At 41.9% G+C, this 23,421-nt stretch overlaps 5 protein-coding genes across 7 annotated transcripts; 3 read left to right on the plus strand and 2 right to left on the minus strand.

Moving 5' to 3' along the window:
• The first annotated feature begins 647 nt into the window (after positions 1 to 647).
• LOC133416120 (alpha-crystallin B chain-like) lies at positions 648 to 2,009 on the plus strand. Its single transcript, XM_061702785.1, has 3 exons — positions 648 to 872; positions 955 to 1,077; positions 1,154 to 2,009. Exons 1-3 carry the CDS (start codon positions 693 to 695, stop codon positions 1,343 to 1,345), a joined length of 495 nt encoding a protein of 164 aa, XP_061558769.1. The 5' UTR covers positions 648 to 692; the 3' UTR covers positions 1,346 to 2,009.
• A 188-nt stretch (positions 2,010 to 2,197) lies between these two features.
• mia (MIA SH3 domain containing) lies at positions 2,198 to 11,608 on the minus strand. Its single transcript, XM_061702724.1, has 6 exons — positions 11,098 to 11,608; positions 9,332 to 9,511; positions 3,748 to 5,650; positions 3,523 to 3,656; positions 2,774 to 2,884; positions 2,198 to 2,671 (listed from the first exon to the last, which is right to left on the minus strand). Exons 3-6 carry the CDS (start codon positions 3,863 to 3,865, stop codon positions 2,648 to 2,650), a joined length of 387 nt encoding a protein of 128 aa, XP_061558708.1. The 5' UTR covers positions 3,866 to 5,650; positions 9,332 to 9,511; positions 11,098 to 11,608; the 3' UTR covers positions 2,198 to 2,647.
• On the plus strand, positions 4,319 to 12,770 carry bicdl2 (BICD family like cargo adaptor 2). 3 transcript variants are annotated; one of them, XM_061702719.1, is made up of 10 exons: positions 4,319 to 4,422; positions 5,033 to 5,677; positions 6,779 to 6,994; positions 7,188 to 7,304; positions 9,386 to 9,532; positions 9,703 to 9,849; positions 10,065 to 10,139; positions 11,130 to 11,212; positions 11,295 to 11,409; positions 12,437 to 12,770. In XM_061702719.1, exons 2-10 carry the CDS (start codon positions 5,432 to 5,434, stop codon positions 12,605 to 12,607), a joined length of 1,317 nt encoding a protein of 438 aa, XP_061558703.1. In that variant the 5' UTR covers positions 4,319 to 4,422; positions 5,033 to 5,431; the 3' UTR covers positions 12,608 to 12,770. The 3 variants fall into 3 exon arrangements, with proteins under 3 accessions (XP_061558703.1, XP_061558704.1, XP_061558705.1); XM_061702720.1 differs by having other exon boundaries at positions 5,248 to 5,677; XM_061702721.1 differs by lacking the exon at positions 9,703 to 9,849.
• A 457-nt stretch (positions 12,771 to 13,227) lies between these two features.
• Positions 13,228 to 17,799, minus strand: si:dkey-71l1.1 (uncharacterized protein LOC569883 homolog). Its single transcript, XM_061702723.1, has 10 exons — positions 17,681 to 17,799; positions 17,052 to 17,251; positions 16,374 to 16,441; positions 16,143 to 16,235; positions 15,960 to 16,061; positions 15,760 to 15,865; positions 15,531 to 15,653; positions 15,360 to 15,436; positions 15,184 to 15,286; positions 13,228 to 14,212 (listed from the first exon to the last, which is right to left on the minus strand). The coding sequence occupies exons 2-10, from the start codon at positions 17,233 to 17,235 to the stop codon at positions 14,070 to 14,072; spliced, it is 999 nt and encodes a 332-aa protein (XP_061558707.1). The 5' UTR covers positions 17,236 to 17,251; positions 17,681 to 17,799; the 3' UTR covers positions 13,228 to 14,069.
• Positions 17,800 to 18,027: 228 nt separating this feature from the next.
• On the plus strand, positions 18,028 to 23,308 carry fdxacb1 (ferredoxin-fold anticodon binding domain containing 1). Its single transcript, XM_061702533.1, has 5 exons — positions 18,028 to 18,447; positions 18,535 to 18,691; positions 19,272 to 19,475; positions 19,565 to 19,723; positions 20,435 to 23,308. Exons 1-5 carry the CDS (start codon positions 18,276 to 18,278, stop codon positions 21,627 to 21,629), a joined length of 1,887 nt encoding a protein of 628 aa, XP_061558517.1. The 5' UTR covers positions 18,028 to 18,275; the 3' UTR covers positions 21,630 to 23,308.
• Positions 23,309 to 23,421: the final 113 nt, after the last annotated feature.

Here is a 23,421-nt window from a genome sequence, read left to right on the forward strand (position 1 = left end):
CATATTGAGGAAAAGAGCTTTAAAATGTTTCATAACTCAACAAATAGAATGATCAAGAATGGAATGATACATTGAGACGCTGACAAAAATTTGTAGAGAACTTCATATTTGACATCTCACCTCACAGCAAAATGATGCACGCTTTAGCTTCCACCTAATGCAGCGCCATACAAACTCATCATTTCCCATTCAAGCCGCACATTCACTTTGCTCGCAGGCCTAAAGCTTCTGGCACTCGCGGGCCAGCAGGCTAATGCTCTGGCAGCTCGTCCTCATACAAACACGTGCACAGCGATCCAGACCGGGGCATTTCCTGGGTAGAGAACATAGGCAGCATCAGCAGTATTCCCAGCCAATCTTAACTCATGACCGGGCAGAAGGGAGCGGCAGAGAGACACTGAGAGTGAGAGAGAGACAGCCAGCCACCATTGGGAAGATGAGACAATGAGGGCAATGGTGGGACAAACAGTTGACATCATTGTTCCAGAAAGATCAGCCTGTTGGCAGGGTCACCGTGCAAGTGGGCTGTTATGGCAGGGTGTGGGGGGGGAGTGTGGTCAGAGTCGCTCAGGGTGGGATGGGAGGGGAAAGTGCTATAAATGTGCTGCAGGAAAGCACAGCGAGCACCCATCTGAGACCAAGTGTCACCCTCAGACACGCCATCGCTGTTTCATCTTCTCCCGATACTCACCATGGATATCCCCATTCAGTACCCCTGGTACCGCCGGGCCTTCCCATACCGACGTACCGACCTGCCCTTTGTCGAGTCTCTCACCGACTGGCCTCTCATCTGGCCATTCCCATGGTCCTTTGCTTGGATGCGCCCCAGTTTCATGCGCTGGTTAAACTGGCCTGAAAATGGACACAGTGAGGTAAAGTGCCCAAAGATCATTCATTTTCAAGGTGTTAACAGTAGTAGTACAAATCCTAACAAGTGTGCCGTCTAACCGATAGATGTACGTGGAAAAGGATCGCTATGTGATTTATCTGGATGTGAAGCATTTCTCACCGGAGGAGATCAGTGTCAACGCCGGTGACGAGTTCATCACAATACACGCCAAGCATGAAGATAGACAGGTTAGTGAAATTCTCACAACTCCACATAGAATGACTAAAGTCCATATGGGTGACTGTTATCTTCCTGACTTTCCAGGACGACCACGGCTATGTGTCCAGGGAGTTTCTGCGGAAGTACAGGCTTCCCACTGGAGTGTCATGCGCTGAGATCACCTCCAGCTTGTCGTTCGACGGCGTGCTGACAATCACCACACCCAGGTCTTCACCTGGCCCCGAGCGTAACATCCCAATATCCTGTGAGGATGGAACAGCCAAGCAGAAAATGTAGAGCGGAGTCAGGGTGCCTCTGGCCCAGTTTCACTACTAATACTCACTACTAAATTCTGCATTTGTTTGTATTTAACCTGTTTTGTGGGCAGTTGAGTGCACGTATAGATGGGTCAGCCATGTCTAGAGTCCTGCAAAGAGCCTTCTAATAAACCAGTATCTAACTTGCTGCTATTGTCATATGCCTGAAAGACAATTGTGCTTTAAACCACAGATGGACATTTAAAGTCAGGAGTTAGGTTAGAGTACAATTTCCTATCAGAAATTATGAACAAACCAAATATCTGTGCCACCTTGAATGTAAAAGCCTTCTTATTTTCAATTTGACGTCAAAGGTTCAAACAGTAGCTTACAAAGGGAAAAAAAAGCTTCTTTGCCAAATGTGATTGCAACAGTGCCTGAATGAGTGAAAGTCTGTTTCTTTGTATGTGTTGAACTCGGGACCAGGTATGTGCTCTGCTGAGAGGGAGGGGAAAAGACGGGTGCAGGAGTGCTGGATGACGGAAGAACTACTGTAATCCTTTTCCACAGGGAAGCAGGGCCTTAGAGTGTAAGGGATACCTTGTATTTATGTATGTGTATGATGTGAGTGTGTGGTGAATCCCAAAAGAGAGTGAGAACGTGCTCAATGATGATCCCTATCACTCTTTGCAAATGCTAAAGATCATCTGGTGTATTAACACATCATACATAGAATAAATGTTGGAAAAAAACATGAGTTTGTCTGGGTTTACTTTGTCCAAACTCTTATTTTTTTTAATGGTATACAGCAATAAGCTCAAATTTCAGACAGTGAAGATCCATAAGAGTCAGTGATGCAAAAGTACAGATACAAAATACAGTAGAGTTTAAGGATGATTTTACAAAGCGGTTTATTTTCTTTCATCTTAAAAAACACACTGACGCATTGATATAGGAATGAAATTTCAACCAACATATATATTTTCTTGCATGAGGTTCCCACATGAAAATGTTTTTATTTTGTTTGTTGGATAACGAGTTCTAAGGTGCTAGATGAGAAAAGCAAGCATTTTCTACTGCTTGCCAAAACTGAGCCTACATTTGGGCCTCATTTGCCACGAGTTGCAATCCATTATACCAAAATTCTCCCCCGCCCCAGTATATTTTCTTCCTAACTAAGATAACCAAACTATTAAAAACAGCTCTCAACATGATGCAGTGAATTCCTACAATTACAAACTACAACAATAACTTTGCATTAGATTCTACAGGTGTACCTAATGAAGTGGCTGCTGTCGAATGTTGTAATGCCCAGAATTTTGTTCTTCTTGGGGATCCCATTTCAGTTACAGTAAAAGTCCCATTTCTGAAAGCAGAAAAAAAGTAAAAAGGTGAGCAGCTTGATTGACTATGTGTGTAGCTGTATTACTGTATGTGTGTGTGTGTGCGCGTGTGCGTGTTCACCCACGGTCGTCTTCACTTCTGTGTTGGCTGGCTCGAGAGCTTGAACCTCCTCCACCACAGTGCTTGGAAAGTGACCAATACGAGCCTCCTGTCCTCCATAATAGGAATCCTGAACCTGGGACAAGTCGATAGATGGTACTTTTCGTGAGCATTAACATTCATCAATGGTGGTTAGGGTGGTGGGTTATCATCTGCATGCAATATGCTACATGTGGACTAAAGTATTGGCACACACACCAAAATTAAGGGCAAGATTAGGCCGATGAGTTTTTATTTTATTATTCTTATATTCTGGACAATGCTGCGCTTAGTGAGAGCAATTGGGGGAAAACTTTTCTTTTCTTTATTTTTCTTAAGCTGCAGTGTCTTTTTCTTTATTTTCTCAAGCTGCTACACCTATTCTGTTCATAACATTTTTTTCTTTGTTTTTATCAAGTTGCTGCACGTTTTCTGTTCATTGACAGAATTTTCTTTTTCATTCTTTTTCGCAAGTTGCTGCACCTTTTATGCTCATGACTGAAAATTCTTTTTTTTTTTAATTTCTCTCAAGTTGGTGTGCTTTTCTCATCATTGTCAGAATTTTCTTTTTCTTGCTGCTGTGGCTTCCCTGAAGCAGCTATAAACTAAGGCAAGAACATCTTCATATTTGCTTCACTTTGCATAAGTACAAAGAACAGATGTCCCAACACTTTTTCCCTTATAGTGTATGCAAACTTGCACTATTTTTTTATTCATTAACTTTTTGTTACTCACACTGCCTGCCCAGAAGAGGTTCCCAGTGTCCTGTAGCATGGCATAGACATAAACAAGCTGCCCGTGTCTGATGGAGATGAACCTGCAATCTGCGGGGTCGTAGTCCTGCACAGCACGAGCTATCAGAATAGCATCTGTGAAGCAATAATAGAAATTAATTCATAGGGGGTGGGGGCCAGAATTGGCAACTCTTAAAAGCCTTATTATGAAGGTGTGCATACTTACAGCTGCATTCTGAGTCAGCGCAGAGTTTTCTAGCAGAAAGTTTAGGCATCTGTCTTCCAGCATCAGAGGTTGGCAAGAAAAGCCAAAGTGAGAGAAATAGAAAGAATTTGCAAGGCATGTCTGCACCCACTGACTCACTATGCTCTTCTTCTTCTTCTGAGCTTATCCTTAGGTGGGAGATGTTGTGATGTTGCCCACTATTTGTACTCCCCCTCACCTAATACCCTTGCTTACGACTTACACAGAGGTCCTTTGAAAGCTTTCAAGTAGGTAAACAGGATGGAGGGATGAGGAGGAGGGGTGTTGTGGATGGAGGGGGGATTCGACAAACTCATGCTTGTTTTCTGACCTCCGCCCGCCCCCTTTTTTCCATTCCAACCTGGCCCAGCGTGCTCACACTAGAGTGAGTATTCTTTTGCCATCTCGGAGTTCTTTCCTTCCTTGCTCAGCCACTAGGTGTCAGGGCATCTTTTGCTGATCCTCACCCTTTTCTTTCTGGCCTTCCCCACCTTTTTCTATCTGTTCAAATCCCCAAGAGGTGGAGCCTCTACCTGCATTTACATACTGTATTCTGGACTGCCAAGGGAACCAGCTGAGCCTCTCTTGTGCAAACACACACTCACCAAACAGGAAGACCATTACTCTTTGGTGTAAGTTGCCCGCGGGGACGTTCAGGTAAGGCTGAATTTCTGATTTTGATGTTGAATCAAAGGAACTACATCACATTTTAACCTTTTAACATTAGTTTAAATATGACTGTATTTATTTATGATACCAATTAGTGGGAGATGGTAACGAAAAATATGATAAAATGTCAGTTTAGAGTTTAAACATTATTATTCTATTAATAATGATAAAATCTAAATGCACAATCTCATAACATACAGTATAGCAACAATTACGCCTTTATAAAGATAACAACGCTCACTTTTGATTGAACTGTTGCTTTAAATATGTTTATTATTGTGGCTGCAGTTTAATTTGGTGTACAGTTGTGCAGCACCATATTGTATTGAGGGGTGTTTTTAAAATATTTTGGTTGCATTACAGACTGTATACATGAGGGGCAAAATGCCAGAAATGCCTCAAACATACTGTACAATATCTCTCATGTTGGATCTCATGGGATTTGTGCAGATGTACCTACAGTTGTGAAGCCGGTGAATGTATATTCATGTTTAGTTGTCAGAAACTATCTTTAAAAGAAAATGTTATGAAGATGTCTCAATTAGAAAAGCAGGGATGAATTAAAGGTTTACTTTGTGGAATTTTTGTTGACTTTTAGTGACGTGTTTGGAGGAAACATTGGAGGACATTAACCGTGGAATTCAGGGAGTGGATCAAAAAAATGACAATAGTGGATCTGGAATTTCGGAAAGAGACTGTCAGACAAAAGAGCATGTGAGATTAGATTACTAGAAAACAGCCAGAGGGAACCCTTATATTCACTTCTGCTCTGTATTTATAGTTGGATTGGGTTCATTATCTTGTCCCACACAGGACAGGAAAGGTGGGGCAAAAAACAAAACAGCATCAGGACAATCTGGATCAACGTGAAGAACAATCCACTGGCATTAATTGGATTACAAAGAAATAATTCCAGAGAAGAGTTTCTGCTAGTTCGCCCACTTACCTGTCAAACCTATGACGATGATCTCAAACTGACCCCTGCAACCCTGAGACCATGTTCAGTCCCAGCAAGAACAGTCTCCCTTCCCCCAACCTGGAGGACTCCTTTTTCCCGCTCTCGTCAACCTCTTCAATCTCACTCTCCTTCGCCCTCCCCACATCCACGCCGGATCTTGGGGGCATCGACAGCGGGGGTGGCCTAGAGACTGACCTGATTCTGGCAGCTGAGCTGGGACAGGCTCTGCTGGAGAAGAATGAGGAACTGGCCGCTGCTCTGGAGGAGAAGGAGAGGGAAGTGGAGGTAAGTATATTATGCAATATATAATAGTACTGTATATATTTTAGCACGGTGGATGACTGGTTAGCACATCTGCGTCACAGTTCTGAGGACCCGGGTTCAAATCTGGCCTCGCCTGTGTGGAGTTTCCTTGTTCTCGCCGTGCCTGCGTGGGTTTCCTCCGGGTACTCCGGTTTCCACCCACATCCCAAAAACATGCGTGGTAGGTTGACTGAAGACTCTAAATTGCCCGTAGGTGTGAATGTGAGTGCGAATGGTTGTTTGTTAATATGTGCCCTGCAATTGGCTGGCGACCAGTTCAGGGTGTACCCTGACTCTCGCCCGAAGATAGCTGGGATAGGCTCCAGCACGCCCGCAACCCTAGTGAGGATAAGCGGTAAAGAAAATGGATGGATGGATGTACATATTCTTTAAGACACAATTGTAGCTTTTGGGTCAAAACATTCAACTGCACTGTTGTTGCTGCATGTTCTCCCCGTGCCTGCGTAGGTTTTCTCCGGGCAGTCCGGTTTCCTCCCACATCCCAAAAACATGCATCAATTGGAGACTCTAAATTGCTCGTAGGTGTGAATGTGTGTGCGAATGGTTGTTTGTTTGTATGTGCCCTGCGATTGGCTGGCAACCAGTTCAGGGTGTACCCCCCCTCCTGTCCGATGATAGCTGGGATAGGCTCCAGCACGCCCGCGACCCTAGTGAGGAGAAGCGGCTCAGAAAATGGATGGATGGATAGAAACCACTATCCAGGCACGGGGAGAACATGCAAACTCCACACAGGCGGGGCCGGGGATTGAACCCGGGTCCTCAGAACTGTGAGGACAGAAAATGGATGGATATTATTTATACATAAATATAATAACCAATTAAACATTTTGAATAAAATAAATATATAATTGTTAAACATTTAACTAAAATTGTTTATTATACCTTTTTTGTTTGCAATAAATTCATCAACTAATTATTTAATGACATAAATGTTTTTAAAAAATTCAGGTTTGGCTAGTGATGTAGGCCATGTTATAAACCGTTTTTTATGTTTATATTTTATTTATTTTAAAGATTGGATTGCACACTTCCTGTCCAAAAATAATGTGTTGAATGTCTTAGGCGTTACAGCAACAGAAGCATGTTCTGCAAAGGAGGCTGGAGATGAATGAACTGGCGTCTGGACAGAAGGAGGCCGAGCTGAATGGAGATTTGACCGCTTTACGTTCTGAGCTGGACCGCCATCATACTCAGGGGCGGGACCGGCGCAGGGATGAGAGTGAACAGCTGACCCAGTTATCCAACCATAACCAGCGCTTGGTGGAGCAGCTATCAGAGGTGTGGTTTTACATAATCACCCATCGAGCAGGTTTCAATGCTTAAGTATGAATGAGAATGTTTTGATGACGCAGTCATAGTGCTAAACATAGTGCAAGCGAATTCACAGCGAGAGCAATGCAGGCAAACAGGTTCAGGGAGTCTGTAATTCTTTGAACCGTCTCTTAACTTTTCTCCTCTGCCACCCGTCTAGGCTGTGACGCTGGAACATTCCTTGAGGACTGAGATTCGTACCCTGAGAGAGGAGATGGACGAGTCCTCCTTTAGCCGGAATATCAGCTCCACACAATTAGAAAACACACTAGCAGAGGTATAAATACCACTCTGACACACTTTCATAACATGTCATGCAGAGAAAGGCCTCCTCAGTAGAGTATTGGATATGTTTTTGGATTGGCTACAACTACAGAGACTGAAAATGGAAAAGGTTGAACCTAAGGACCTAAGAAGGGGCCTGGCTCACAATCGCTAAAGTTCCTCCCAAAGTTGTTTGATTGGGTTGAGGTCAGGGCACACACGAAACTCATCCAAGCATGCCGTTATGGACCACGCTTTTGCACTGGCGCACAGTCCAACAGAAAAGGGCCTTTCCCTATAAACTGTTCCAACAAGTAGGAAGCCGATAAAATTAAAGATATAACACAAGTGGAAGGGCACTAGCTGATTGATCAATTCCTAAAATTGAAACTGTTTTTGCACAAACCTGCTCACAAATAGGGACTTTGGGGACTACAAGAACATTTACGGCACAGGTGTCAAACTCATGGCCCGGGGGCCAGATCTGGCCCGCCACATCATTTTATGTGGCCCGCGAAAGCAAATGATGTGTGTTGACTTCATGTTTCTTGCATTGAGATATTGCAAGCTTTTTTTTTGTTACCAATCACCCTTTTAAAAGAAATGTAATAGTTGAAAACATGTTTGTATCGGCTTCTGATTTCAAAAGTACTTATCCATCAATTGGTTGTGTACATATAAATATATGAGGCAATAATTCATTTATATAGGTTCACAGTTATAACGGGCCTCAGAGGGAAGTCATGACTACAATGTGGCCCATGACAAAAATGAGTTTGACACCCCTGATTTATTGGAATAAATTGGAAATATGCAAAATTGCAAGTTTATACAGGGTACTTAAAATATATTCACTTGGAAAAAAACAAACATCTTCCTGCATAATCATGGGAACAACCAGATGTACTGTATGGTTATGGGGAAGCTTGGGTTTCTCAAGATTTATGTTGTTCTTCATTAAAGTACTGCTCACAAATAAGGAAAATATTTTTCAAACTTCTTATTAGTTATTTAGTAATAATACCTTAGATTTACATAGCACTTAGCATCGACCTAAGGACGCGTAACAATAACTCATGGGAGTAATTAAAAAGTGTCTTTACAGGAAGTCCTCGATTTACGAACGAGTTCCGTTCCTACGCTGGCGATGCAACCTGGATTTCCGTGTAAGTCGGATTTCACCGTTAAAGTCAAAATTTACGTCAAAATACTTCGTATAAAGAAACTAAAATACATTAAAATAAAAAAAATAAGATGCTGTATTTACCATTGCTGCTGAGAGGTGGATGGAAAAGAAGGAGGGGAGGTTGTGAGAGCTATTGCTGCCGGGACCCGCGCACTCGGTCGATCGCCAAGCGCCCCTGTCTCGCCCTTCCTCCGCACCCCGCACAACTTGTCGCGCGCTCTGAGGAAGCATGTGCAGGTTCTACTGGCCACTAAGGTGCTGGGAACAAAATGGCGGACGAGGCACGGGCGTCGTAAAGTCGAAACGTCATAGGTCGAGTACGTTGTAATTCGAGGACTTCCTGTATATGAGTGTGTAGTCATGTTACTATACCTTTTGGTGCTTGAGGAGTTTTTTTTTCTCTGTTTTTTTAATGTCCAGGGAAGCGGCGTCACATATTTTAGAGGTGCCCAGTTTTTAATAGTTTTCTAAGAATTCCAACTACGTTTCAGGAAAGTTTACAGAAATATATGGCCCCTTTAAACGTCTACACCCAAACAAACAAATGATGAAAGCATAACCTAATTGTCAGGGGTAATTTGGTATATGGAAAATCAGAATCAGAATCATCTTTATTTGCCAAGTATGTCCAAAAAACACACAAGGAATTTGTCTCCGGTAATTGGAGCCGCTCTAATACGACAACAGACTGTCAATTGACAGACAACAGTTTTGAGACATAAAGACAGTGAGAAAAACAGTCACTGAGCAATAAAGGGTTGCTAGTTATCTGGTAATGCCGGTACATTATTATTATTATTTATTATTATTTATTTTTTTTGACAATTGTGCAAAAAAAAAACTATGACTATTACCTTTTCATCCATCCAGCACTTTTCACTCCTTTTGCCTCCTGGCCTTTCCCACAGAGCCGAGTTTTGAAGGGGCGCCTGTGTCACATGGAAGCCCAGCTGAAGGCCTCCCAGGAAGACAGCGACAGGGTGCGCTCGGAGCGGAACGTCCTGAGGGACAGAGTGTCGGAGCTGCAGGTGCAGCTGAGAGAGAAAGAGGCAGAGGTAAACGGCCGACCTGTGACACTGGGTGGTCTTTATCATGGTGACGCTAACAGGAAGTCAATCAACTCCTCACTAACAAAAAGCCACTAACACAGTCGGTGATTGTAGTGTTCTACGAGTGTATATCCTTCACTCACTCTGTGTGCGTTTGTGTGCGTGTATTTGTGTAGCTAGAGCAGGAGCAAGGGGTGGTGTTTCAGTTGCGTACCATGAATCGCTCTCTCCAGCAAAATGCCCTGAGCCTGGGAGAAGAGAGCATCCTGGACATTACACACACACGACCTTTGTCACTGCTTAGTGAAATTCAGCAATCCCAGGTACATACAGTGTGCGCGCACAGCCACACACACACACACACAGGCCCCACTGCTACTTTCTGTGCATACTAACCACTAATGACCCAACTTTTTGCTTTTGTTGATTTTAAAATGCATCAATCAATAAATACCTGAACTTCTAATAATGTAGCTCATGTCTGAAATATGTATACAGTATGTCTAATATGTCCAACTTCACCCACCCCACTCTCCAGGCCAAAGATGCACTCCTAGCCCACTCTGTCGCACTGCAAGCGAGAGATGATGAGATAGCAGCACTGAAAGAGGAGGTCTGTAGAAACTTTGTACAACCGTCCTCTGTACATAAACGCAACAAAACAAAACACAAAAGTCGACTTGTGCATCTGCAAACTCAAAAGCAGACTACACCCTGGACTGGTTGCCAGTCGATCACAGAGCATCTTTGAATGAGGCATTGATTGGGAATGGAGCTCATGTCAGCCGCACTTCTTTGTTCATCTACAGTATGTGCCAGTGATGTATACCGACAGGAAGAACAATTAAATGCTCTTCCACTAGATTGAAAATGTACCTGTGTAGCCACCATTATATACCTTTTGTGACATTTTTGTTTGGTGATTCTCTTTCATACAGTTATAGGGAGCCACCAGTGGTATTTGTACCACACTATGAGAATCACTGGGCTACTGTTTGGTATTGTGGCCAGTCTATTTGCTTTCACAAGGGGGTCATAACATATAAAACACCCAACAATAGACTGTTGTCCTGTACACACCCATTATACATTATCAAGAAAATACTGTAATAATCAGGACTGTAATCAAGTCAGTATTTAACCTCCAGAGACCAACATTATCCATTGATAGTGTAGCGCTTCACAAATGAGCCTTGTGTGCAACTTGAATGGAATCATTTCCCACTCATTGCGCACTTCACTACTAGGTGTAGTCTTTTTGGGATCAGCTCCAGCGCATGCAATTACCCTGGACAGGAAATGCACTGTTTACTACCCAAAGAAATGAAGACCTGAGCTTGTTTGAGATGCACAGAATTACTCAGACATTTATCATCCAAGAAACTATCTTATACATACAGATACATACAATAATGCTTTGCAGTATGGAAATGACAGTTGTGCTTCTGTCAAAATTGTTCTTTGTCAAGTTCACATAAGCAAATGACTACCAGTGTAGATTAAGATAAAGGGCATTTTCATGAGAGGATCCTTTTTAATGTGTGATACAGAGAACGTGAATGTTATCTCACATGACTGATGACTGATTTTTCCAACTTCTCAGGTGAAATCCCAACAAGAAGAACTGGAATCACTGCGAGAGGAAATAAAGCCATTTCGAAGCAGTCCAGATGCGCCAAGTTATTGGTAATGTTAAACAACATTTTCTCAAAAAATGCTTGTAATCTGGTATGGTTATAGATATGTTAATCAACTCACCAATGTCCAGTTTGTTAGAGAGTGAGTTGGCCACGGTGCGACAGGAGAAAGACTTACTGAACCATCAGCTTCTCAACACCATCCAACACAAAGTGGCCCTGTCCCAAGAGCTGGATGCTTGGCAGGTATGTCTGAAATAGACTCTGACATACAGGTACACAAACTGGGCACCACGGTGCAATAGTGGTTAGCACATTTGCCTAAACTAGTACTTACATTTATATACTTGCTCATACCGGGTACCAATACTTAGAATGCTGTTAAGTGTGCAATTGTGATTAAAATGCTTTGTTTCAACCAAACATTGTTCAAAAACACACTCAGAACAACTACTTCAGTCCTGACATTTCAACATCCAACTGCATGTTTTTGTCTTATCACACATTTCACTTACATGTAACAATTGGGGTAAACACAAGGCATTTCAATTACAGTATGTGGTGTCTAAACTAGAACACTAGGGAGCACTATGTCAAAAAATGAGTACCTAGATAAGAAACGAAGAACATAGAGTGTGGTGGACATAAGTAGGAATATGGATGCCATGTTACCTCTGTGGGTTAACTACAAAATGAAGGGAGCGAAACGAAAAACAAGACTGCTTCTTGAGAATACCACAATTTATACAATGAAACCGTGATAGGACAACTGAAGTGATCCTTTGTCAAGATATTGCAGAGAGACATAGCCAGTCAAACCTGAGCAATATCATCTTCTGTATCGAAGACATTTCATCCAACTCTTGCATCGTATCTCATTATACTGTGTACGCGGCATGGCGGACCACTGGTTAGCACATCCGTCTCAAGAGTTCTGAGGTCACTCGTTCAAATCTGGCCTTCCTTTGTCGAGATTGCATGTTCTCCCCATGCCTGTGTGTCGGGTTTTCCGGGTACTCTGGTTTCCTCCTTACACTCCAAAAACATGCATGGTAGGTTAAAGACTAAATTGTCCACAGGTGTGAATGTCAGTATGAAAGGTTGTTTGTTTACAGAAAATGGATGGATGGATGCGCCTTGCCTCTCGCACAAAGTCAGCTGGGATAGGTGCCAGCACACCCGCGAACCTAGTGAGGATAGGCGTTTAAGAGACTGTGTACCTAATGAAGTTAACGATTTATTCTTTTTTTCCAACCTGGACTCTGTCTGGCAGGAGGATATGCGCTTGGTGATCAATCAACAGGTGATGCAGAAGGAGGAGGACAGACTAAAGAAAGTTCAGCAAGAGCGAATGAGCATAGGAGGACTCCAAAGAAGCAAGTCTTTGAAATTGAAAGGTGAAGGAGGAAAAGGATTCTTCTCATCTCTTTTTAGAGACAAATAACACAAATGGAGACAATAAATTGATGTTTTAAAGCAACAGAGGATTAAACATTTTACATTTTTGTACCATAAGAAGCAAGTGTATATATCTATATAATTGTATTTATGGATGTACAGTAAATAAATACTTTCTATTTTTATTGCTTCATATTAAAATGTTATTTGGGAGCAAATTTTTTTTCAGGGCTGGTTGCTTTGCTTCACAAACCTTTTTAAGCCTGCTCTAACAAGATCATTCAAATTTAGTGTATCTTTATACTTTAAACTGAAAATAACATTTCTGTAACATTTACACAGAGCACGTTTTGAGAATTTTGAATGAGTAATCCCTTTTATGCAATTTGAACCCATTTTTATAATCAGGCGTTTCATTAGGTGCAAAAATCTAAGAGGTGTAGCAAAACAAAAAACACACAAAAAACTGCCTTTGCAAATTAAGGTTTTGTCAGAGCAGTATTGTTAATAATAAAAAAAAAAAAGATCATTACAGTATTGTGGTTTCCATTTGCAATGACGTAAAACTGCACTAAATCATACCGAGAGGTGAAATTCTTGTTACAGCTCTTCTACTGGATGCATTCGTTTTGGGATTTTGCACCTCATGTTAAGGCCACTCCAGGAATTAGAAGAAGAAAGAAACAGTGCCATATGATAGAAATAACATAGTTTAATAAATAAATTTCAAAAATGCACTTTGTTCCACATCCCTCCTTTGTTAAATAACAGATAAATAGCACAATAAATATATGAATTATGACTGGAGCGTGCAATAGAGCATGTTGCATGAGATAGAACAGTATTGTGCATACCTTCCATAAAATTCATTACTTGGTCTTCTTGGGTTGACTGTAACAGCACCTTTTATATATTTTTACACTTGACTGAACTGTTTTGGGTCCTTCTGTCCACTTCCTCTCTTTTAACATCCATTTATTTGAAAATCCCACAAATAGTTCACTGTTGTTTGTGTTGTTGGTGCATTAGCAAGAATGCCAACAAGTTGTGGCTGGTCAGCTAATTACGTCTGACTTGGTCATTGGCAATCCAAAACTGGTTTATGATCTGCAAATTAGCTTTACAATTAAATGATCTTGATTGCATTCGAGTATGCAGAAAGGTTTCTACTAAAAACATTAAAATAACATTGTTTTCTTTTTTACAAGTATAATCTCTTGTAACAAAATGTCTGTACGAGTAGATCCCTCATATTTGCGGTTATGCCTCTCGGAAAGTCCAATTCATCATTTCAGGTTAGTTTAACGGCACCCAAATAAGGAATAAATAATCCTCCTTCGTTTCAGAGGTAGATTGCAAGAGATGATGCACTGATTTCAGGTATTGTTCTGGGACTGGAGACCACAATACTGTGGTATTTCCCAGAGCTGATTCACTGTGAGGGATTGAGTCAGGATGAAGCCCTGGATACAGCTTTCTGCTGTCATTCCAGAAAGAAAAAAGGTAGACTATTGTCCCACATTGACACCAAGACCTACTTGCAGCTTGTCACCGCGGTGGTTTACAAAGGCACCCATGATTAGGGTAGCAGGGAGCGGGCTCAGGCGCTTCTCCAGCACGCCTCCGATGATGCAACGACTGTTAATCATACCTGCAGCACACGACACAAAGCATAAATTATGCTTGTGAGATTCAAAATAAATAAAATACAGTGGTGCCCTGAGATATGAGTTTCATTCATTCTGTGACCACACTCATAGTTCAAAACACTCGTATCTCAAATCATCTTTCCCCAATGAAATGAATTGAAAAGCCATTTCTCCATACAAACAAAAACAAAACTGTTGGGTTTTTTTTGTTTTTAATTTGAAAAAAAGTACTCTATTATAATTCTACTTCATAAAAACAGAGCAATAACATAATTAAACAGAATGTAAAGCATAAAACAGTTTGCGCATCATGATTTAATGCGCAATCCAATTCAGTGTACTGCTCCTTCTGGTGTGCCCGCCTAGCCCACCGGGAAGCAGTACTGTGTAATACAGTCATACAGACACAAACAAAGAAGAAGCGACTTCTACTACTACTACTACTACTACTACTACTTAGTAAGTTGGTGTATTATTAGTAGTTTGTCGTAGAGAATAAAAAATATACAATATGCCCTGTGAGTGTTCTTATATTATCTGTCTCCATGTGTTGTTCCAGCATTTGTATTCAAATACCCATCTCTTAAATTGTTGTAAAACAGTCACTATCGATGCTAACCATTAGCATGTCAATGGGATTTTCCAGTGGGGGCCGTTCATGAGGCAAGGTAGTTCGTTTGTTTTAAATGAAATTAAATTCTCTATGTTTTATGTTTGACAGTGACCTTCCACTGGGAGTGGCATTAAACAGCTTGAAGGCTATTTTTTTATGAAATGTTCACTATTTACCAAATTGCTGCTTATTGTAAAGAGAGTTGACTTGAGTTTACTGCCACCGTACGGCACTCGTATCTCAAGAATGCTCTTGCAATTTAAAGCAAAAATATCAGTAAAATGACAGCTTGTATCTCAAAAAACTCAAAAATCGGGTCACTCGTACCTCAAAGTACCACTGTAGAATTAAAATGCAAACCTCGAAAGACCATGTTGGCCTCTGGTAGTTCCATCTGGTACCCAAATGAGGTTGTGGTCTCCTGAGTCCTGGTACTGGCTTCAAATTCCACCCCTACTTGGATCTAGTGAGCCCACAGACCATATGCATGCATTAGTGCAACAACTACAAAAACTTTGTCATATTAGATCCAGCACCTGCTTGTTGGCTCTGTGATAGTAGCTAGCATGGGCACCTCCTTTACCGGCATTCAAAGTTGCCACCCAATTTGGTCCTAAACACAAAATATGGTGAAAAAGTGCTGTAAGATCCACTGAAAGTTGACTCGATATGACATTACATTTATTTAATTCACAAGAAATTCCCACTTGAATACTGTCCGGCCAGTGTGAGGATTCCACCCTCTTCTGCTCTGCCTCTGTGGTAGACCAGCTCTCCTCCTAACACCAGACCAGAGGACACACTTTGCAGAAAGTGAGCCACTAGGATAACTGTTCCAGGAAACCACATACATAGATACAACGTAGATTAACAAATAGACAAAAAAGTGGACCACATAGATTGTGCAGGTGTACCTAATAAAGCGTCTGGTCTCACCTGATTCTCTAAGCACGTCTGGATTAGCCACCGTCACAGCTGCAGTGAAGTCACTCCCCCTGTACTCTGTTTCAAATTGCCACGTTACAAACTGGGACTGCTGGGTCTTAAAGCACAATGAAAATTTTGATCATCTAGTGTTTTATGGCAGAGCAGATTTTATTTCACAGCAGACCGACGTAGTATTTTTTATTTTCTACCTGGAAAACCGATCTGGCTCGTACACGCTCAGTTAGATGCAGCAAAGCGTGCGCATTCAGACTGCCGGAGGAATCCATCTCACCAATTAATGCGGGGGCATCCTTGAGGTAGATGAATCAGCAATATGCAACTTGTGCGCCTGTAGAACGCATATACAATAACAACAGTGATTCATGCTTTACCTTGTCTTTGCTGTAATCATCAGACTGCAGGTGCTCCACATGGAATCGATAGTACGAAGGACTGACAGCACTGAGGTGGAGGGTATGACTGACCTGAAGACAAACGCATGCATGATAATATCAAACTACATTTTATCTTACAGTCACTGGCTACCACAATAGGTACACCCGAACAAAATTCGAATTCAATCCAACATGGCTGTGTAAGAGCAAATAAGTGGCAAGCATCACCTTGAAGAAGCTGCTCACAGTTTTATTGACAATCATCTTAACTCCTTCAATCTGTTGAGGAAACACATCTGCGAGGAGGAGAGGAAAATTGTTCATAAGTGACATAACATTTCAACATAACATTTATCTGCATAATTTATATATAGGATTCAGTAGCCGAGCGGCACAGTGACCGACTGGTTAGCGCGTCTGCCTCACAGTTCTGAGGACCGGGGTTCAATCCCCGGCCCCGCCTGTGTGGAGTTTGCATGTTCTCCCCGTGCCTGCGTGGGTTTTCTACAGACACTCCGGTTTCCTCCCACATCCCAAAAACATGCACAGTAGGTTAATTGAAGTCTCTAAATTGCCGTAGATGTGAATGTGAGTGCGAATGGTTGTTTGTTTATGTGTGCCCTGCGATTGGCTGGCAACCACTTCAGGGTGTACCCTGCCTCCTGCCCGATGATAGCTGGGATAGGCTCCAGCCCTCCCGCAACCCTTGTGAGGAGAAGCGGCTCAGAAAATGGATGGATGGATGGATGGATTCTGTAGCCCTCTATAGCCATGTTTGCTAACTTGAGTCAAAATGGATGCTATACAACTCACTACAAGCCAGTCAGAGATGAAAGTTAATGCATACGTGTAAAATCCAAGCAATGTATTAGTAAAATGGTGGTTCAAATTGTATTTCAGGCAAACCTTTGCAACTCCTGTGCAGGGAGTGAAAGCTGCCTGGGTTTGGTAGGCGTCCATCTCTCCTCTCCCAGCGTGGCGGGCTGTACCAGTGAGCAGGATGCGCGTCCCAGCGAGAAGGTGGGGGGTCCGTAGAAAAAGGCCAGTTCTGGTGGCCTGGACCGGAAGACAAAGCCAAAACACTGCCCATGGGACTGCAGCACTTCCTGTAAGGAATGAAGAACCCATTTTCACTTTTATTTTACCGACATCTCATGCACAATTACAGGGCATAACATTAAGTGCACTGGAATAATTAAATGAGACTTCAAACATGAGCCGCATCAAAAATAAGCTCTTGGAAGTTGGAGTGTTATAGTATAGTCATAAGCATATTTCTGTGCAGCATTTTTATTACTTGATTGTGCAGACTGTAGCTAAGGTTGTGCCTGGTAAATGTCAGTGTAAATGTATTAAAAGTGATGTTGATGTACAAATATCATTGCAAACGCTGTCACACACGCAAAATAAAATGTGCAGCATACTGGGAAGGATGCTGTACTCGGATGCATCAGTACCGTTAGCTTCCATGACCTTAGCATCAGCGAAAAATTCTCTTTTTTTTCTACCGGCGACCTCAAACCGGATTAAAGTACCTTAAATTCCTGGGAGAAACCGGGAGCGATACATCAGAAACACTGCTAGGTTAAGTGAATATGAGAACGCTGCTACAAAAGGAACTGATCCTCCAGCTGTTATGTGTCACCAGATAACATGTCCCTTGTAAACACGACAGACCTCCTTCTTCTCCAACCCTGGTTTAATAATCATTGATTTTGGTATTTTTTTCTTTCCAAATAATTAATTTATAATTCACAGGTCTTGGATAAATACTGTAAATATTGTTGGATTATTATTTTTACAATTAGGATACTAATATCAACAGCCGTGTTTCCTGTCAGACTACTCAAATTGAAACACGGTATACGAAATCAGGCTGGAGGTGAGATTAATCCTGAGCTTTCGCGTGCTGCCTGAGGCACCGTAAATCAAGACGTCAGACGGTTTTAGCCTACAAGACAGGAACCTCAATTTAATTGCTCAGACAACAAAATGCCTATTATTTAAGTCGGTTTAACACCCGACTCCCACGCGCGTTTCTTTTGCGACGAGAAGAGAAAATACTTTTAGAAACCTGTAGGATATTTTTTTTCTTCTTCTCGCGCGCGCGCTGTGACCTATCGGTTGGATATGTCTCGTTCACTGTCGATATTGCTGGTGGGAGAAGGGAACTTTTCGTTTTCCGCTGGTTTGTGCCGCTTACCATGGGAGGTGAGCGTCACGGCCACTTGTATGCAGCCTCAGGAGGAGGCACTGCGGCAGGAAGGCGCATTCAATAACATGCAGAGCATCAAGGACTCCGGTGAGGATTTGGATGATTAAAGTTCTTAAAATTACTGTACGGTTTTGTTGCATATGTTGTATTTTGTTGTGACTTTTTCCCCCTCAGGTGGAAGTGTGCTTTTCGAGATAGACAGCACAAAGCTTGGGGAATGCGCATCCCTGCAAGGGCATTTGTTTGACCGTGTGGTATTTAACTTCCCACACTGCGGGAGAAAGAGTGGCGTTAAAAAGAACAGGCAACTTCTCAAAGACTTCTTTCTCAGGTAAAAGTGTGTCCTACCGAGGGAAACAAAGAGATGCAGTGGCTTCAAAGTCATACTAATAAATTGACTGTTATTATTATAGTGTTTACTTGGTGAAACATTTTATGATACATAATATACTTAGCAAACGCAGTATCAGGAATAATTAAATCATCTTTGATCATGATAGATACAGTAGATGGATAAAGTGGATATAAAATGTCTACACACCCTTGTTCCAATGCCAAGTTTTTGTGATAAATAAGATAAAATCATCCAAGATAAATCATTTCAAAACATTATTCACCATCAATGTGATCTATAACCTGTACAACTCAATTGCTAAAAAAAAAAGAAAAGAGCTTTTCGACAGGGGGAGTAAAAAATAACTAAGATAATGTGGTTGCACATGTGCACACCCTCTTATAACTGGGGATGTGGCAGTGTTCAGAATTAACCAATCACAAATTCTTGTTAGATAGGTGTTAACACACATCTGCCACCATTTAAAGTGCCTCTGATTAACCCCAGGAAGTTCAGTTAGTATCATCTGCAGATTGCAATCCATTCAACTGTCACTTTTGTGGCATTGTCCCTCCAGTTGCATTCAGGTGTTAGCTGAACACGGCGAGGTTCACGTTTCCCTGTGCAACGGACAGGGCGGGACGCCGGCCGACCAGCCGAGGCGAGAGCGACACAACAGCTGGCAGGTGGTTGCCATGGCGGCAGAGGGACACCTCATCCTCAATGATGTCCGCCCTTTCGAGAGTGACAAATACCAGAGCTACAAGTGCACAGGATACAGGTAAGATGTAAAGGTGAGTGTTTAAACAGACAGGTTGTTCTCTTAATGTGGGATTGGAAGATGTTTTATTGAGTTCCCTTTTTCCACAGGAGTCAAGATAAAGGCTTCCATTTGGAGAATGCTTTGCTCCATGTGTTTACTCGCAGCGCCCCCTTCAGTTGCCCTCAAGTATTTAAAGTCGAAGAAACTGTGGAAGGAGAAAAAGTCCAGTACAACATACCAGCAGAACTCAGTGATTACACGTCTCGGTATTTAACCTCAACACTTTCCCTCATATTTGCTATACAGTGTGTGTGTGGATGTTGGACTATGATAAAATATCACCTAGGATTATGTAAAACCTAATGAACAGATTTTGATGCCATTTTGTCTAATTCATAATTTTGATAAAAATAAATGAAGTGCTAGATAATTACACGAGAAACAATCTGTTAAACATTGGCGATAATATTTCTATTATAAAGAAACCAATGTCAGCGAGTTAAGCAACCACCAACCAATTGTTGCTTCCAAACTAAATTAATTAACCGATTTTGATGGACATTTTCAATCACCCACGGAGTAATTAGAGATAATCTAAAAAATATGAATCCATCTGTCCATTCTGTGTGCCTCTCATCATTTTTGAAGGTCATGAGCCAAATCGATCCAACCCAATGAATGATGCGTCAATCTTAGTCAAGGTACTATAAACGTACTAGATAATACTAATGATTAAACCTTTTCAAGTGCCATTGATAATGGCAAAATGGCATAAAAAATTATAGTGGTTGATTTAAAGTGACTTTGTTACAGCTTATGTGAAACTGATTCGAACTCACACTTGCCTGAAAATTGAGACTGCTTTTTATTCTAAGTCATGAGCTCCTGCTGTGTTCCTCAACAGGATAAGCAGTAAAGTAAATGGATGGAGCCAAGTGCCATTGAAGTTGTTTACTGTCTTTCTGCTCTTTCTTCAGGGGCTTTCTCGCCTCAGATTCTGTCCATCCTGTCAAATTGGTGCAAGATTTTCTTCTCGAGAGGCTACAGGAAAAGTGGGCGGTCTCCATGGCGACAGAGACCCTTCCTGTCCTCCTCAGAGCCAAACAGTTGAATTTGTGCTACCCTGACATAGACCGCACACTGTTCTACTGGATTCACGGGTGTCAGAAAGAGCTGAACTGCGAGGCTTGTACCTCCACAGAGGAATTGGCGAGTCAGGTTCGAGGGTCGTGCGTTGTCTCAAAGCCAATGGACAAGGTGTTGAATAGTAAGGGAGTGGAGGGGATAAGGTCATTATGCTCTCCTGATGTTGACCTTGAGGGGGAAACTGCTCTTTATATATTGCGTCCCTCACTGCGCCCCCAGATGGAAACACTTGTCGCGAAAAAAGAAGAGTTGACCACTGGAAAGACAGAAATTGAAAAAAAACAAGATAAGGGAATTAATCTGGAGCATAGTGGGAAATGGAATGGTGTGGCAAGCAAGCTTTTTGGAATCAGTGGTCTGGTGTTCAGAAATGTTCCGGTCCAGCACTGGGCTCTGCCTGTCTTCCACGAGCTCCTCTTCACTGGTGTTCTCCCTAAAGTGTACGAGCCAGTCAATGTTCTTGAGCAAACTTTGGGAATGCTGCTAGCTCCCTACGGCGTCTCCACGGTTACCAAGCAGGAAGGTCTGCATCTGATGGCACAGCCGATGGGGTTAATCGGTAAAGTGGTCACAAGTAGCACAAGTGATGTCAGCCTCCTCAGCGTGACTGTGTCTTTAAATCTGGACCTCCTCGCTGTGCTCATGTTCTCACTTCCAGACTGGCGTCTGTTGTGGTCACATGACCCACGCTTCTTGCAGCAGTTTGTCCTCCGGCCAATGCCTGGGACACCTTTCACCGCCTACTCTCTGTTCCCTGAGCTCTTTAGCTTCGACATTAGCTTCTGGACGGGGACGGCGTGGGAGGAAAAGAAGTTCCACGCGCTGGTCCGAGAGGCCTCCTGCGGGAATGTGGAGCATGTTAAACTCATTGATAAGTTTTCACATCCGGACCTGAGCCAGACCAGCTACTGCTACAGGCTCATTTACCACTCCCACACACATGCACTGTCACACACACAAACCCTCCAGTTCCACAAACACTTGGAGTCATTACTGTCCTCATGCTTGGAAGTGACAATCAGGTAGCAGCTAATATTCCTCAGTTTGTCTGCAAACTATAATTTTTTTTAGACTTTTTCATTAAATGTAGATGAGAACCTTGAAATGAGTCAAATGTTGTGAAACAGTGTTTCACATGAAGTTTAATTTAGGCTACGCCTTTGAAAAAGCACTTCTGTGTGCTCAAACATGTGATCTAACACTGTCTGGATACATCACCAGAGTGCTCTCGAGGGTTTCCCAACCTTTATTAATTCAAAGCCGATACTTTTCATTATTTCATGGCACACCATCAAACATAGTACTGTATACTGAAATAATGATGCTGTGGTTGAAGTGGTGGTAGTGGAAGAGCATTTCATGCTTCTGTCTTTGGTGCAGTCGTTGATAATCACTGCTTGAGAGTAATTCGGTACAATCTATAGAGGGAATGGAAATAAGACAATATGCCAGTGTTTTAGTCATATACATAGTTATTAATCAGTGTTATTTAATAGTTGAGTTGTATGTGCAGAAAGAGCCTTGGAGCTTGGTATTGTGCAATATATGCAACAACAAAAAAAGAATAAGGGACTTTATACTAAACAATAAATTGGCGAATAAATGTGCACATTGCAGTGCATTATGTAAACTGGAGTACTGTAAACAGTCATTTGTTTACAATAAATGAAGTACTTTAAATGATTTGCTTGTATTTCACAATCTACACATGCCATTGATGTTATTTCATTATTGATGGTTTTGAGTCAGAGACAAGATTACTGTACAGCTATTTAAAAAAAAAAAAAAAAAAAACGGGCAATAAGGATCATCAACAACGTCGGCCATCTGGACGACTTTCACTCTTGTGGCAGTCAAAATTATTAAAATTTGCACACAAGTTAAATTCCTAACCACACAGATCATGTACAAAGTTCATATAATGTTACCAAAAAATATTCCAGAATTGTTTTACAATTGAAAGGTCGTTATATCTTCAAAATTAGGAGAATCTATACAAACTGGAAATTATTTTGTATTTCATTCTGTGAGGTAAGACAACAATAGATAGGTAGTTCATAAATTTATTTATCCCGTTGGGGAAATTCAGCCACCTCGCAGCTCACAGTCAATGCACCAAAATAAATAATCAAATACAATCGTCAATTCAAATTCAAAAGCTCAAATACACTCCACTCGTAAAGTAGCAGTCAAGCCAGCCACCCTAATTTTGTTCATGCTAGGCATTACGGTAATAGGTCGCCAACTCGCCGCGAAAGCCACCTTCAAAATAAAAGCTTGCCAATAATACGGACGTCAATGCTCTTCGGTTAAGGAATGCAACCATCAAAGTTAATTTGAATCTTGACATGCATTCAAACATTTTGTTTATTTGATTTCTTGGGGAAAATTAATGGTAAATGGACTGCATTTATATAGCGCTTTATCTATACCATCACAGTGCCCAAAGCGCTTTACAAAGCCTCACATTCACACACACATTCATAAACCAATGGGCGACTGATGCCATGCAAGGCACTGCCAGGCCCACTGAGAGCAAATTAGGGTTCAGTGTCTTGCCCAAGGACACTTCGACAGTCGTAGCAGGGATTCGAACCTGTTCTACCTACTGACCTAAAGCCACCCCAACATAATCCCATTGGTATCGCAAGACAAGTCCAGATCTGTGTGACAGACCACCAAGGACTCCACTAAAAGAGGTTTGATGACGATCAGATATTGTATTTCAAAATAAAAGTCTTTGAAAACTGCATATTGTAAGTATTGGACATACTTGGCAAATAAAGATGATTCTGATATTTTGCTGTCATTACCCCTG

The sequence above is a fragment of the Phycodurus eques genome, chromosome 17 (assembly GCF_024500275.1).
Source record: "Phycodurus eques isolate BA_2022a chromosome 17, UOR_Pequ_1.1, whole genome shotgun sequence".
Taxonomy (NCBI): Eukaryota; Metazoa; Chordata; class Actinopteri; order Syngnathiformes; family Syngnathidae; genus Phycodurus; species Phycodurus eques.